Source organism: Pinus tabuliformis, chromosome X (assembly GCF_031772625.1).
Source record: "Pinus tabuliformis cultivar Carrire ecotype Pingquan chromosome X, CPIR1, whole genome shotgun sequence".
Taxonomy (NCBI): Eukaryota; Viridiplantae; Streptophyta; class Pinopsida; order Pinales; family Pinaceae; genus Pinus; species Pinus tabuliformis.
In genome coordinates this window covers 206,478,951-206,495,570 of record NC_142308.1, presented here as the reverse complement: position 1 = coordinate 206,495,570, position 16,620 = coordinate 206,478,951, and the positions used below count along the sequence as shown (strand labels likewise).

Genomic DNA, 16,620 nt, shown 5'->3' with positions numbered 1-16,620 from the left:
TTTATACTTAGGATAAAAGGATTTTAGTGGGTTTTTTGTGCGAAAGGGATTTACATTGGGGGGGGTATTGCTTTTCCTAGGTAAAAGGTGTTTAGCCTTAGGAAAAGGGGTTTTTTTAGGGTAATGAGGGGAAATGGATTGTATGAAGGGGGAATGATTTTGTGAAGGGGATTCTAGCACTTGAGTCCATAAGTCATTTAGTCGAGGGCCTGGTCCCTCCAAAAGTCAGAGAAATGCTCTGAGTCTTTTTGACTTGTAGGATTAAAAGTACTTAGAACATACGTGTGGATAGAAAATTAACAAGTAAAGGGGAAAGTGAATGAGGGGGAGTTAATCATATGAACTTGTAAAACTTTGTCTTTGCCTTCCTAGTGGACCATACATGTTGAAAGATGTATGTAAGCATGATGTGTGTGCTTTGATCCAAGTGATTTTGTAGTTTAACAACCTTTCTTCTACTTACCCATTTCTTACCTCTAACATATTTTCTTTATTTCTTAGGGTGCATTTAGGCTAGCAAACCATTATTCATTTATTTTTCTTTTGGAAAGTAATCTATCTAGTTCTAACCTTATATCCTCCAAGGGCTCAGATTAAGCTTATGAGCTCCTTTTATTTTCTCTACTTAACTATGACCTGCCAAGATTAAACTATTTGGTCAGATTTTATTCTCTAATCTATAAACATAAAATTCAAATCATGGAATAACCAAGATTGAATAGTTTGATTACCATGGATTATGACATGAATAAAAAGTTGCACACAATCATTATTATGCATAAAAGTAAATGGTAGTGGCATTTAGACTTGCACACTTTCATGGTATCTTTTGCTTTTGGGGTTCATATATTTTCATTTTTTTTACCTTGTCTTATTATTTTTATCCTTTGATTTTTCTTTTAGGACATACCCTCTTTACATTTTTAAATTTTTATAATATGGAAAACATTTGGAGAAAGTAAAGGTATGTACAATATTACAAGGCTTAACCTTAGTCATTCAAAATTATGACTCATATTGGTATAGGAACCTAACAGGTAGAATGAGAGGGGTGAACGGTTAGCCTAGCCTTTGGACCCGTGGCACCCACGTGAACACGACCCTACGTTTAGTGGCTTAACCAGCGAGGGTGGGTGATAAGGCCCAGCCCTCGGCCCTATGTGGCTCATATGGCCATGATTTTTGGAGTTAAGGGGTCAGAGGGCATTTAGAACATTTGTAAAAATGCAACTGAACCAACATGAATCTTGCTGGCACCAAGCAAAAATGGCGCTTGGCAATTCTGGAAAAGTTGCAATTCATAAAATAGTTAGCAGGAGAGTGTGGTTTGTAGAGCAGTTAGCATAAAAACTTCTATAGAGCATAACTTCTTCAGGTTTTGGACAAATTGAACCCAAGAAGAGCCCATCTTGGGTGTTTTGACTGTTATGGAGACATAATTATTACATTCTAAGCACTATAAATCTATGTAAACACAAATTTTAGCACTTAATGAAAGAAGCACAACATTGGAAGCTGGACCAAGAGATCTAGCCTAGGAGAGGGGTGAACTCATTTATCATTTTGTTGTCTTGTGTTTTTGATATGGTATATTTTTCTATATTTTTATGTTATTAACTAAGTTTTAAAAACATTATTTTGTGTCCTTCTGCAAAGTGATCTATTTCCTAAAAGACATAAAATTTCACTTCAAAGTTTTCCCATCACCTTCAAGTTTTCATTTATAGATCATATGGTATCAGAGATCAAGGTTATTTTGAAGGTTTCATTTTGTTTGCAAGTGTTTTCTGATGCTTAGAAGGTTGAAGCTCAAAAGAGGAGAAGGAGAGCTTGTGGACCCAAGGTCTCAAATTGTTTCAAGGAGAACACACATATCTCAAGCTTGCCCATTCATGGCACATGAAGTGTTGAAAATATCAACAAGAAATGATAAAAATAGAATCCAGAAATTTCAACTTAATTTGTCGTTGAATTAAATTGAGAATTAAAATCGAATTTAGTCTTAATAGCTACTTGAAAATAATTAATTAAGTTATTTTGACTTAATTAGTTGGAGAAATTCAAGTTAGAAGTCTTTTTGAAATCATGCAAGAGTTATCCCTAAGATTTAGGAGATAAGATTGAGTTATATTTGAGTTGTAATTAGTTAACTCAGTTTACTGAGTTAAGTCCAGTTAAATTAGTTCCAAACTGTTTGAGAAACTAATAGAGAGTTAACAGTTAGTTGATGCATGCATGCACTCAACTAGTGTACTCTAGTTAACTGAAGATTCCCTCATCAGAAACTCATGCATGTCTATTCTGAGAAATACCCAGTTGAGCTAAATGTTAAGGACAATGTACTATTAGTTGCATGTGTTTTCCTATAAAGAAAACTCATGCATGCAGAAGGATAATTCCTTGAGGATTGCATAGTTCTGACCGTGTGTGAGAGTAGTGTTCCACTTGCTAAGGTGATAATCATCCTCTAGGAACAACGCAAGGAAATAAGAGCTTAGAGAGTAGAGAGGAAGGCTAGTGAGAGGCCAAGATTGCCTGTGAGCATCTGTGAGAATTGTACTAAGAGCTGGCTAGCTGTGAGGGCTAAGGCTTTGTAAAATTCCTATGTATTTCCACCTTGTATGATAATACAGATAGTGGGGTATTTAGCTGAGGCTTTCCCCAAAGTATTTTCATGTGTATTGTGTGATTGATTATTCTTCTCTTGGTTATATGTGTTCATCTTGATCTTTAAGCTTCCGCAAATTGCTTGATAGTAGAAGTAGGTTATAGTATTCTACTTTGGTTATATTACATTATCGGGTTAATCTATAGTCAGATTTTCTACATAGGTCTCAGAGTGAGATTTGTAGAGAATCTGCAAAATTTCTACATGGTATCAGAGAAAAGTTTATCAAAGTTGTGAACAGTATATTAAGAAGATAATTCAAAGTTTGAAGTTCGGGGTTGCAGGTGAAAATCGAATTCTAATCATACTTCAAGGTTGGTCAATGACGTTCTATGGCTTGAGACTTGAGTATGCCTTGGAAGGTAGCTCGAATTACATAGCATGGAAAGATAGAATGGAGGCTATATTAGAAGACAACAACTTAAATGATTTCATTGATCAAGAAATCTCAAAGCCAGCTTCAACTAATGCACAAGAGTTAGCTGAGTGCAAGAAGTTTGTGGCGAAGGTGAGATGAGGGAGTTCGAGACCATATTGTCTCGAGTCTCCATGGGAAGGATACTCCATTTTCAATGTGGAAGACATTGAAGGACCTCTACTAGAACAAGAGCGACCAGAGGAAATTGGTGCTAAAAGATAAGCTTTGAAGAATCAATATAGAGAAGGGTGATACTATTTCCACATATCTAAACAAGCTCACCACTTGCAGAGATAAGCTTGGAAGTGTGAGAATAAACATTATCGATGATGATATGGTAAGCCTCGCTCTCCTTTGCCTTCCAAAGAGTTGGAATAGCTACCAGGACTCTGTGAATGGAAGGGAGAAACTATCAGATTGGGAATAACTGTGGTCAGATCTTATGCAGGAGGAGATCAGGAGGAGCACACGAGATGGTTCTTCATCTAAGAATGATGATGAAGAGAATATGGCCTTAGCAAGTAAGGCAAGGAAAGGGAAGGGGAAGGCTCCACATTCCAAATCAAATTATTCTCATCGAGGGAAGAAGGGTGACGAGTCTAAAGTAAGATGCTTTAATTGTCACGAGATGGGACATTATGCAACTAATTGCCCATCGAAGAAGTCTAAGAAAGGATCTTCGCAAGGATCGGAAGGTGAGGCATTAGCCTCTTAGTTCAAAATGGACTTTACCCTCATCACATGCATGGTTTCATCGATGATGGGTTGTGTTTGGTATCTTGACAGTGGAGGCTCATTCCACATGGCCAACGATAAAAGTTTATTCAGTACCTTAGAGGAGAAAGACCTCAAGATGCGCATAGAGATGGGTGATGAAAAAAGGTATAGTGTTTCAGAAGTGGGCACGGTTGCTTTTCAGAGGGAGCATGGAGCTCCTATCACCTTGATAGATGTGAAGTATGTGCCTGGACTAAAGAAAATCTTGTTTCAGTCACAGTATTGGAAGACCGTGGTTATGATGTATTTTTTAGTAAGGGATAGGTTTTCCTTAGATACATCACCATGAGACAAGTGAATCAGATCGGTTCACGAGTTAAGAACCTATATGCTCTTGAGGTTCAAGATGCGTGAGAAGCCTTGAGGAGCAAGGCAAATGTTAGAGACCTGGTGGTTGAGAGGGAGAGTAAATTAGCTCTCAACATGCAGCCCCAGAAAAAGTCTCAGACAATTGTGGAGGAGCCACAATTGGAGAAGCGCAGAGGAGACCAAGTGAAGAGATCCACTCATGCAGATACCTCCATTAGGGGAGAATTTCGATCCAAGTGGGCAGAGGGATCACATGCAACCCTACCTCAAGGTGTGAGGTGGGGTGATGTGAAGTGATAGTCCCAAGAAGGTTGAAATTGGGCAGGGTCCATTGAGAGGTTTTATCTCATGGATCGTACCTTGCTACGGGAGCCCAAAGTACATATTAGCGGGAAGAATCAGTGGGATTGATGCAATTAGAGATCAAAGTGACAGATGCTAGAGCAATCAAATACTGAAGAGTGTGGAGAAGGATTGACAACAGTGCAGAAAGGTTGAGTTAGCAGAAGCACAAAGTTTTCAGTTGACAAAGGCAATAGCAATCAGAGACTTTGATGACAGATGCATCATACTGATTCAGGTTGGATGTTTTTTTTTTAATTTCTGGAGTAGCTAGAGCAACAACACTAGAGAGAAGTGTTGCATGCATAACATTCCAAAGGTTCACGATTGGGATCTCGTTGAATTCCTTTCTTGTTGAGAGGGAGTGTTGAAAATAGCAATAAGAAATGATAAAAGTAGAATCCAAAAATTCCAATTTAATTTGTCCTTGAATTAAATTGAGAATTAAAATCTAATTTAGTCTTAACAACTACTTGAAAATAATTAATTAAGTTATTTTGACTTAATTAGTTGGAGAAATTCATGTTAGAAGTCTTTCTGAAGTCATGCAAGAGTTATCCCCAAAATTTAGGAGATAAGATTGAGTTATATTTGAGTTGTAATTAGTTAATTCAGCTTACTGATTTAAGTCCAGTTAAATTAGTTCCAAACTGTTTGAGGAACTAATAGAGAGGTAATAGTTAGTTGATGCATGCATGCACTCAACTAGTGTACTACAGTTAACTAAAGATTCCCTCATCAGAAACTCATGCATGTCTATTATGAGAAAGACCTAGTTGAGCTAAATGTTAAGGACAATGTACTACCAGTTACATGTGTTTTCCTATAAAGAAAACTCATGCATGCAGAAGGAGAATTCCTTGAGGATTGTGCAGTTCTGATAGTGTGTGAGAGTAGTGTTCCACTTGGTGAGGTGAGAATCATCCTCTAGGAAGAGCACAATGAAATAGGAGCTTGGAGGGCAGAGAGGAAGGATTGTGAGAGGCTAGGATTGCCTATGAGCATCTGTGAGGATTGTACTGAAAGCTGGCTAGCTGTGAGTGCTAAGGCTTTGTATAATTCCTATGTATTTCCACCTTGTATGATAATATAGATAGTGGGGTTTTTAGCTGAGACTTTCCCCAAAGTATTTTCATGTGTACTATGCGATTGATTATTATTCTTCTCGTTATATGTGTTCAACTCGATCTTTAAGCTTCCGCAAATTGCTTGATAGTAGAAGTAGGTCATAGTATTCTACTTTGGTTATATTGCATTATCGAGTTAATCTACAGTCAGATTTTCTACATAAGTCTCAGAGAAAGATTTGTAGAGAATTTGCAGAATTTCTACATGAAGAAGGTCATGAAGGGATGTATGAAGATGAGAGAACTTTCATAAAATATATCTTTGAAATGTCTGAAATGATGAAAGTTATTTATGAGGAGAGGAACTCAAGGTTGCAAGGAGAGAGCTCAAAACCTCCAAAAGGAAATGGAGGAAAAGTAGACAAACCTCCAAATGGGAATGGAGGGGATGGTGACAGGCCACCACCTTCACCTCCATCCTCATCCTCATCCTCATATTCTTCTACCTCTACCCTTCCACAAACATCTCCAAATTCTCCAAAGGGACATGGTAAAAGTCCTTTGTTAAAACTTGACATAATGTCTAAATTGCCTATGTGATGGAGAGCTAAATGTTGAGAATTTAGATAATTAGGTTCGTCCGATTGAAGTGTATTGTAGGATACAAAGAATCAAGGATGATGAAACCAAAATTCGGCTTGCTTCTGTTAGGTTGGAAAGTGCAACACTCATTGGTGAGAGGCCAAAACTCAAGAGGAAATGAAGAAAAGTGGTAAGGTTTTATCCTCTTGAAATGATTTTGTTGTTGCAACATTAAGAAAATTTTATCAATTAGCATACATGGAAAAGGCTATAATGGATTGGAAAAACTTTAGCCAGGTTAAGCATCAAAATGTACAAAGCTATACTCAAGAATTTAGGAAAAGAGCTTTGATTTTAGGTATAGATTTATCCTCTCAAGACACTCTACTGAAGCACATTGGAGGTTTACATACTTATTTGAGACACACAATTCTCATGTTTAACCCTACAAAGTTAGATGAAGTTTGTGTACAGGAAACTCATTTAGAAGCAAGAGGGAAGAATGTTTCTCAAGAAACTAGTGAGAAGCCATTTAAATTCGGGGACAAAGGAAAAGGGAAGTTCAAAGGAATGGATAATGCTTCAATCAAGAAGGATGGAGAAAAACTAACATGTAAACACTGTTCAAAAGAAGGCCATGATGAACACCACTGTTGGAAACTTCATCCTAAGATGAAACCCAAAAAGTTTAATAACAAGGAGAAAGAAAAGGCTCTTGCAACTAAACAACAAGATCTAGGATCTGATTCCAGAGATGAAACAAAAATCATAGCCATGGGATTGAAAGGTAAGGATTCTATTGCAAGTAATAGTTCTTCTAACAAGCCCATTGAAACTCAAAATGAAAGAGAAAGAATAGAGATTTTCCATATTAGAGTCATCACAAAACATAAAAAGTAGATACACTGTTTGATAGTGGATCACAAGAAAACCTTATTTCATAATACATTGTCAAGAAACTAAATTTGGAAACCATTCCTCATCCTAAACCTTATCCTTTGGGTTGGGTATGTGACAATGCCAAATTGCAAGTGACAAGAAAATGTATACTTAAATTCACCATCGCTGCAAATTTTATTGATGAGGTAGAACTTGATGTAGTACCACTTGAGATATGTAGGATTGTTTTGGGAAGACCATAATTATATGATAGGAAATCCATCTTTCATCGCCATGAGAACAAGTATCATTTGTTTAAAACGGGGATTGAGTATATTGTTAGAGCACATCGCAAGAATTTGAATTTGTCTCTTGTGAATGCTGGACAAATGAAGAGGTATTTAAATGCTAGTAAAAAAATTTCATTGTTAATGATTAAACATAAAGATGTTAAGGAATCTGAAGCTTTCCAAAGATGTGATGTAAAACTCAAACATGATTTAGTTGAGTTTGTTGACACGTGATAAGATGTTTCAGAAGTCTAACATGTTTCCTTATGAAAGTGGAAAACAACATGAAATTCAATTGCATCAGGATCCATCAGTTTTGAACATTGGTATGAGCAAGATGTTAGTGTTAGAGAGTGCAGGGATCAAGAAGCGGATGCAAGAGCTAGTTGACAAAGGGAACATTAGTTCTAGTATATATTAATGTTGGTTTCCTAATATTTTGGCTTTCAAGAAGGATGGTGCATGGAGATGGAAATCACATTTGGTGAAGAGTCAAGCTAGGTACAAGGTTATACATGATAAGCATCATGTTGACCATAGTTTTCATGTTGGAGATGAAGTAAGGCTTTGCATCAGCAAAGAAAAAATTCAAGGTGAAAAGAAATTGAAATTGGGTGAGCCTGCTTTGATTCAAGATCAAGGAGAGAATGTTCAGATTATTTCAATATAAGTTCTCTCTCCTAAATATCTTGAAGAATTGCAACGAGATCCTATCCTTGACAGAAAAACAAGAACTTCAAGAAGAGGGAACATGAAGCACCTTTGTATGCAGCTCAAAGGTACAAATCCAAGAAAATCCAAATGGATTGAGATTGGAAGGGTGAGGGAATTGTACCCTCACCTGTTTGTTGACTGAAAATATTCTTTTGGAGGTCTAAACGCTTTGAGTTGGGAGAAGTGATCTAGGGGATCAATAAAGTGCTCAAAATTCAAAGTGTTCAAAAGTGCTCAAAACTGGTTCCAAATAATAAAGCTCCTCGACCTAAATCCAACACAACTTCAACCACTCAAAACCAATATCGCATGCTCCCTATATTGCGTTTTGATCATTTTCCCAACTAGGGAAAATTTGACAAGTTGGGTGCAGGATTGTTGACTGGGTAGTCCATACCATGAGTCAGCAAGTTGACTATACACTCTGGGGCCAATGACAAATTAACAAGTGGTAGTCTCAGGATCGAAGCACATGGTTGAATTATGATTGGTCAATGGTTTTTTTTGAGGTCAATAGCAAGGTGCCACGTGACCCAATCATGGGTTGCCATGTGGCACCCATGTGGCATGTAAAATTCTGGTAAGGGCCAAACTGGCCTCCACAGGGTTCAAACATTGGAACTCTGAACAAGCAGTGGAACGCTCTACTGCAGAACCAATGATGGTACTTAATAACTATGGCAGCGAAACCATATTTAAACTTTCGACGTTGAAGTGTTGCGAGAAGGGGTCAAGGCTAAGCCCTAGCCCCCAGTCACCTTACTTCCCACGAGACCGCAGGTAGAACAGAGCTGAGGGATCAAGATTAGCCCCAGCCCAAGGTTCTAGAACCCTCATGTAACCACAACCGATAGAGGTTTGGAGCTTTCGGATAGGGGGCTAGAGGTTAAGCCCAGGTCGAGGGCACATATGTTACCACAGCACCAGAAGAAAAGTACTAGAGCACTAACAAGAGGGGGGCTAACCCTCAGCCCTATCCAAGGTCTTATGTTGAACCACGAGACCAAGCGCTTGTGGAACTGAATGCTCACAGAAGAGGGACTTAGAGATAGGCCTAGGTCGTGGTCCTATAGATGTAGGAGGAACCATGGGTGCAAGCAGAGGAGGGTATGCGGAAGGTGCTAAGTTGAGAGGGCCAATTGTAGGGTCACATGCTACCGTATATGACCATCTGCCAACGTTTAAGGGGCCTGACAGGAAGGGCGGGAAGTTAGCCCAGACCTTGGACCCGTGGCACCCACGTGAACACAAGCTCGCATTTAGTGTCTTAACTGGCAGGGGCGGTCGTTAAGGCCCAACGCTCGACCCTATGTGGCCCATATGGCCATGATTTTCGAAGTTAAGGGGTCAGAGGGAATTTAAAATGTTCAACAAAATTCACATGAACCAGCGGGAATCTCATTGGCACTACGAAAAAATGGTGCTTAGCACTTCCAGAAAAGGCACAATTCGTAGAACAGTTAGTAGGAGACTACAGTTAGTAGAAAAACTTCTCTAGAGCATAAATTCTTTAGTTTTTGGCCAAATTGAGCCCATCTTGGGGTTTTTTACTATTCTCAAGCCATTTTAGATATATTTTTTACATTCTGAGCACTTAATGAAAGAGGCCCAACATTGGAAGCTAGACTAGGAGATGTAGCCCGGGGGAGGGGTGAACTCCTTTATCACTTTGCTATCTTGTGTTTCTGTATATATATATATATATATATATATATATATATATATATATTATGCCGTTAACTAGGTTTTAAAGCCATCATTTTATGTGCTTTTGCAAAGTGATCCATTGCCTAAAAGACATAAAATTTTACTTGCAAATTTTCCTATCACCTTCAAGTTTGCATTTACAGATCACCATCCACCATGGATTTAAGCATGGATAAGTATCAAATACATTGTTTAATGATGTTTTCTACGAGTGCCTAGGGTTGAGAGGACCTGGTCAAATGAAATCACCATGAAGAAGAAGAATTTTTATTCCGTTATTGAGTAAAGAAGGCCCAACTCAACTCAATGTCGTATGATTCAAGGAAATTGTAGAAATTTCATTTTCTTTGAGCTAAAAAAGATAATTTTCTTTAATAAGCTTCATGCTTTATTAATAGGGCCACGCCACCAACTTTCACCACCCCAGAGGTACAAATAAGCATTTGGGTTAGATGCAAGTTGTAAATGGCCTTGCCATAGGAGTGCCCACTTTTGCAGCAACTTGCTGAATAAAAATGTTTATGATCAATTGTTCACCGTTAGAAATATACATTGCTTGCAGTGCATATCTCGTTTGGATAAATACAACGCTTTTGGAGTTCAAAGCAAACACTTAGCCAAGAAAAATTCCCGGTTAAAGTAAAACCATCTCAAGCCCAAGAGGCTGTCGCGGGGAAATGCATAGATGGAAAAAACACCATAAAGGATCAAACAAATAAATTTATCTAAGTTTACTTTTGCAGACAAAGAATCCATGCAAAACTGCTCAAAGTTGAAATGTCCTTGTTAGACTACTGGTTTGACATGGTTTTCATCGAATTTAAGGACTTTGTTACCATTTGCAAGGGTGGATAGCTGATCCAAATACTTTTGTTGAACCCATGTTGATACGAATTAAAAACAAATAAATATTCAAAATCCTCAGCAACGATGTTTTGACGAATTAAAAAAAAATAAATATTCAAAATCCTCAACAACGATGTTTGCACGATTTAAAAACAAATAAATATTCAAAATCCTCAAAAGCCATGTTTGGACTATTGTCTGTAGAGTTGTTTAAAAACAAAGATGTAATTACAACTCAAGGTTTAAAAAATAAGATGTAAAGATATTGTTGAATAACATTGTTTTTCGACCAACAAATAAATTAATAGATATTCCATAATCCAATATAGATTTTTCACAAAAAAAAATAAATAATTGAATAAATATTCTATAATCCAATATAAATTTTTCATTAAAAAACATATATTTTCTCATAAATATTGTAATAATATAAATATTTTTAAAATAATAAATAATTAAATAATATTAAAATACATATAATTAAAATTAAATTAAAATTTTATAATATTAATATAATTATATTATAATTTTGAAAATATTAATATTTAAAAACAAATTTTTATATAAATTGTAAAATTAATAAAATAATTATTAAAACATTTAATACACCTAATTTTTTATTTTTCTATTCTTTCATTGTATCTTTCTACCTGCACAGAGTGTTGGAATTTCAAAAGAGACTCACCCATCAAATATAACTGTTTTGACATCTCACCCACCTATCTTCACACTTTTAATAAAAAATCATGACAATTTTGCAATTTTTCAGATTGTATTTGATGCTCAAATCACCCTGCGAAATTTGCCATACACCTGATACACCTTTAAATGCAATTGTTAGTAATAACGATTATCCAGTTTAACATGTTGCATAAAAAGCGCACAGCCCAAGAGCAAAAGAACGGAATACAAAAGATCATACGGTATAAAATATACTAAAATCAACCACTTATATTGTCTGAGGAAATTGACATGGGGCTTTTTATGTAAAAAGATGTGCATACAATTACTTCAACGCTTGAGCGTTCTACATTTACTTATATAGAATGAGCTGGAGGAAATTTTGCAGCAAAGTGTCCTTGCATTCGAACATTATAGCCAATAAAATCAAGTATGACAAAAAAACAGTGTTCCACGGGGACGCGTCCCCCAGGGTGGGGTGCGCGCACCCCGCGCACCCCACACACCCGGGACGGGGAGACTCTCGGGGGTGCGTTCCCTAACGTCCCCCTTTTGGGGAGACTCGGGGAGACGCAAGGGGGTGCGTTTCCCCAGTGTGGGAGACTCGACTCCCCGAAAGGGGTACTTCTGGGCGTCCCCCCAAAAAATGGGGTTCTTCTGGGCGTCCCCCCAAAAATGAGGTTCTTCTGGGCGTCCCCCTTCATTTTTGTCTAATTACCCTTTATAAACCAAAAAAAAAATTAAAAGAAAATGAAAATTAATTTATTAAAAAAACATAAAAAATAAAAATAAACTAAATTAATAATTACAAATAAAATATTACATTAATATTGAAAAGTTAGGGTTAAAACTTAATTCAAGTTTTTAGTTTTCACTTGCCACCATTCATGAATCATTATGCTCTTACGGTTTACCCCTCAACGCATTTTTTTTCTTCCATTTGCTCTTCAAACCTTCAGCGCATCCTCCCAGTCCACGCAGCGGCTTGTTGTTAGGTTCAGGCTTCAGCGCTTAGGAACAATTGAAAACTTGCAGTTCTTGCTCCACGCAGGCGGCAGGCAGCGACGTATCTTGCTCCACGCAGGCGGCAGGCAGCAAGGTATCACTATCAACAGCAGTGGCAGCGGCATCCTCCCACGCAACGGCAGGCAGCAACGTATGGTGGGAGCATTGTTGTTTGAGGAGGTGCGGAGGAATTGCAATATAAACTTCCGCGACAGCAGCGGCAGGCACTGGGCAGCATCCTCCCACGCAGCGTATCAAGTTTCAAGTTCAACAGCAGTGGCATCAGGTGGCAGCGTATCAAGATTCTGATTCAACGATTAAGCAAATTTGCAGTGGCATCCTCCCACCCAGGCGGCAGGCAGCAACGTATTCAAACAAGAAAACTCGTTTTTGAGGTGATTTTGTGAAGTAATTTTGTGGATTTTTCGCTGTCTCTGAGGTGGTTTCGTTGGGCTTCTCAGCCTTCACTAATCGGGCCATGTATTATTTAATGTTATTATTAATTATTAAATTGTTTTAACTTGTACCAAACCCTCCACGCAGGCAGCATTGCTGCTATACCATCGTCCTCCACCCAACCGACATCTTTGCTGTAACTGTAAGCCTGTAAAGTGTAACGCTATTCCAAAGTCCAAACTTCCACGCAGCTGCTCCAGACTGTACACAGTGAGTTTGACTGCAATTTTTTTTAATTTTTTTTTTCATGTTTCACTGTTTCAGTGTTAAAGTTTTGAAGTTTTTTCATTTACATGGCATTAAAAATTAAAAAACTCAGAACTGTAAATTCAATTGTTTGTCAAATTCACTGTTAATTTTTTTTTTTTAAACTCAGAACTGTAAAATTTAAATTGTTTGTTAAATTCACCGTTTAAATTTTAATTTTTTTTAAGCAAACCCTTCTTGCAGGGCATTAAATAATACAAAATCTGCAAAATAAACTATTTGCAAAATGAGTGACAGCAACCAAAGTGGCAGTGACAGTCAAACTGAAAATGAATATGATTCTCAAACGGAAACAAGGAGTCCTCTTCAAACTGAAACGCCACCAACAAGGAATGAAACCCATTTCAGTAGTACAGCTAGTGCTGATGTCATTTCAACGACTCCAACGGCAACCCCATCAAAGTCATTGGCAGAATATGCAAAGGGGACATTCAATCCAAGCAAACCTCTTTTGCTATATGCTACCAAAATCACTGGCTCTTCAACCCAACCAAAACCGGGAAGCACAAGAGGTGGGACACGCCATTGGAAATGCAACATTTGTGCCCATTCTTGGGCTGGGAGTTATAGTCATCTCAGGATGCATCTTTTGGGTGTAGGTGGCAAAGGGGTTAGCATATGTTCACATTTAACACTGCTGCAAAAATCAGAGCTCTTGAGAATGCAAATGGCAGCAGATGCAAAGGGCATGTTCTCAAGCAAAAATGTCATGGCCCAACCTCAAGAAAAATTTAATGAAGCCACAAGCTCAAGAAGAAAATCAAAGAAAGATATGCCTCCACCATCTCATATTGGGACTAAGGGTTCCCACTCTTGTGCAGTGGGACCAACTCTTGCAGGGATGTACAGTAAGTTGAATCGTGATGATACAGATGATGCCATTGGCAAATTTCTTTTTGCCAATGGAATTCCTTTCCATGTTAGTCATTCTCCTTACTACAAGGAGATGGTCAAGGCAATTGCAACAGCAGGACCCTCATATGTGCCCCCAGGTGAACATAAGTTGAGGACAGTGATATTAGAAAGGCAAGTGGCCAATATTAATGTGCAAAAGGAAACTTTGAGGCAGACATGGGTGAGGGAAGGTTGTTCTATTGTTATGGATGGGTGGACAGACATTGCCAAACGTCCACTCATTAACATCATAGTCACTTGCCGAGAGGGACCTTTCTTTCTTAGAGCTATTGATTGTTCTGGAAACCGCAAAGATGCAGCTTTCCAATTTGAGCTTCTTCGTGATGCTATAGAGGAGGTTGGCTCTACAAATGTTGTACAGGTTGTGACAGATGCAGCGGCAGTGTGTAGATCAGCAGGATTAATGATTCAGAGTAAATACAGACATATTTTCTGGACCCCTTGTTGTGTGCATGCACTCAATAATGCATTGAAAGACATTGGCAAAATTGAGTGGGTATCTAACTTGGTGACAACTGCAAGAAATGTGCAAATGTTTATTTGCAATCACCACACCTCCTTAGCCATGTACAGGTCTCATGCGAGGAAGGAATTCCTCAAGCCTACTGATACCATATATGCTAGTTATTTTCTTTTATTAGAGAGGATGTTGGAGGTGCAATCAGCATTGCAGGCCATGGTTGTGACTCCAGATTGGAACAGATGGGCAGAATCCAAGACAGAGGAAGGGAAGAAAATCAGGATTCAGATATTGGATAATGATTGGTGGACAGATTGTGGTTATTTGGTGTCACTCTTACGTCCTGTAGTTGAGGTCATTCGCTACACTGACATAGATTCTCCTACTCTTGGAGAAATCTATGAGACTTTTGATAGTATGTTGGATCAAGTAAGGGTGGCCATTCGTGAGAAAGATCCTTCCTTAGAGTTCTATACGACTCAGATTCGACCCATTATTCAGCGTAGGTGGGATCGAATGAATACACCTTTGCACATGGCGGCATATGCACTCAACCCAAAATGGTATGTGGCAAGAAGTGGTAGAATTCTTCCCATTGAAGATCCAGAGGTCAAAAAGGGATTTCGAGCAGCCATTACAAAGATGTATAGTTCAGAAGAAGGGAGATCCATTAGGAGACAATGGATGCAATTTGCAAGTCTCAGTGGTCCCTTCAACAAGCCGGATGCAAGGGAAGATCGCAATGATTTAGGCCAGACTGACCCCATTGGTTGGTGGACCATGCATGGGGATGAGGCTCCAGAGATCCAACATCTTGCTATTCGCTTATTGTCTCAGATTGCTAGTTCCTCTGCAGCAGAGAGGAATTGGTCCACATATAGCTTCATCCACTCTATCAAGAGGAATAGACTTTCCTCTAGGAGAGCAGAGAAGCTAGTTGCAGTGCATAGTTCTCTACGTCTTGCACATAGGAAGACACCAGAGTATCGGAGGGGACCAGCAACACGATGGGATGTGGATCCAGAGGATAGTGCACAGATAGATGATGAGGATGGACCAGATGAGTTGCAGCATGGTTTGGTTGGAGTTCCATTGGTTACTCAAGAGAGTGACTCTGACTCAGATAATGACATTCCCATTGATGTTCCTGATGACTTCATGCAGCAGATGGATGTAGAGGACCAATCATTGAGATTGAGTCCTTGAAGTTGATTTTATTTTCAGTGTTCATTTTCCATTTTTACTTTTAAGTTTTAACTTTTAACATTTGAGTTGTGACACTAGATATTGATGACCGACTCTTCACTCTGAACTATTTTTGAGTTTGAAACTTTGAGTTATATAAATTGAAAATTTTAATTTAGTGTTCAATTTAGAATCTAGAAGACTAGAATGATGAATGATGAATTCAAAATTTTCAATTTAATTTTTAGATCAATGATTCAATATAACAGTAAATTATAGAATGATGTAAATTATAGAATGATGATTGATGAATGATGAATGATATGGATCAATGTACATTGTATTTGAATATTTCATATTGAATTTTATTATTGAATCTTGATGAATTAGCATTATTGAACAATGAATATGAACATGAAAATTTCAAAATTATATACATATATATAATATATATAATTAAAAATTATATTATATATACCTCGACGTCCCCGTCTCCCCTAAATTTCCCTAAAATTTCAGGTTCTCCCACACGTCCCCTTTGTGCGTCTCCCCGCACCAGCCTCTTCCCGTCTCGGAGACTTGGTAGAACATTGCAAAAAAACAAATCACGTGCTTATAATATGCACCACGGTAAGTAATAATCGACAAATGTGTAAAGTAGATGCCCTCATCTTTCTCAAATATACCTCATAACACAATACTCTTTGTCATAAAATTCCTAGAAACACGTGCCCATGTAGTCCAGTGGGTAAAAAAGGAGTATGTCTCCATATGCATCTTAATTAAACGATGCTTATGCTTCAACATAGATAAGAGATTATATGCATCTTAATTAAACGATGCTTATTCTTCAACATAGATAAGAGATTATACTCATTCATTTATTGCTAAGGAAGGATTTAGTGTGAAGTTAATTTTAAGTCATAAAAATTATTTCAATATATTTAATTTCAATAATTCTTCTAGAGTATTTATAAAAACATTTGAAATCTTTCAGGATATCTTAATAATAATAATAATATTCAACCATAATCATACAAATCATTCTCTCA

The 16,620-nt window shown here is 37.7% G+C and overlaps 1 protein-coding gene across 1 annotated transcript; it reads left to right on the top strand.

Moving 5' to 3' along the window:
- Positions 1-13,234: 13,234 nt before the first annotated feature.
- On the top strand, positions 13,235-15,589 carry LOC149139096 (uncharacterized). The gene is made up of 2 exons (XM_089450591.1): positions 13,235-15,252; positions 15,355-15,589. Exons 1-2 carry the CDS (start codon positions 13,235-13,237, stop codon positions 15,587-15,589), a joined length of 2,253 nt encoding a protein of 750 aa, XP_089306717.1.
- The last annotated feature ends 1,031 nt before the right edge of the window (positions 15,590-16,620 follow it).

Excerpts from the sequence above, each read along its gene's own strand:
- LOC149139096 (XM_089450591.1), top strand. The coding sequence starts at position 13,235 with ATGAGTGACAGCAACCAAAGTGGCAGTGACAGTCAAACTGAAAATGAA. Across the intron at positions 15,253-15,354 it reads TCTGCAGCAGAGAGGAATTG|GAAGACACCAGAGTATCGGA; the intron begins GTCCACATATAG and ends TCTTGCACATAG.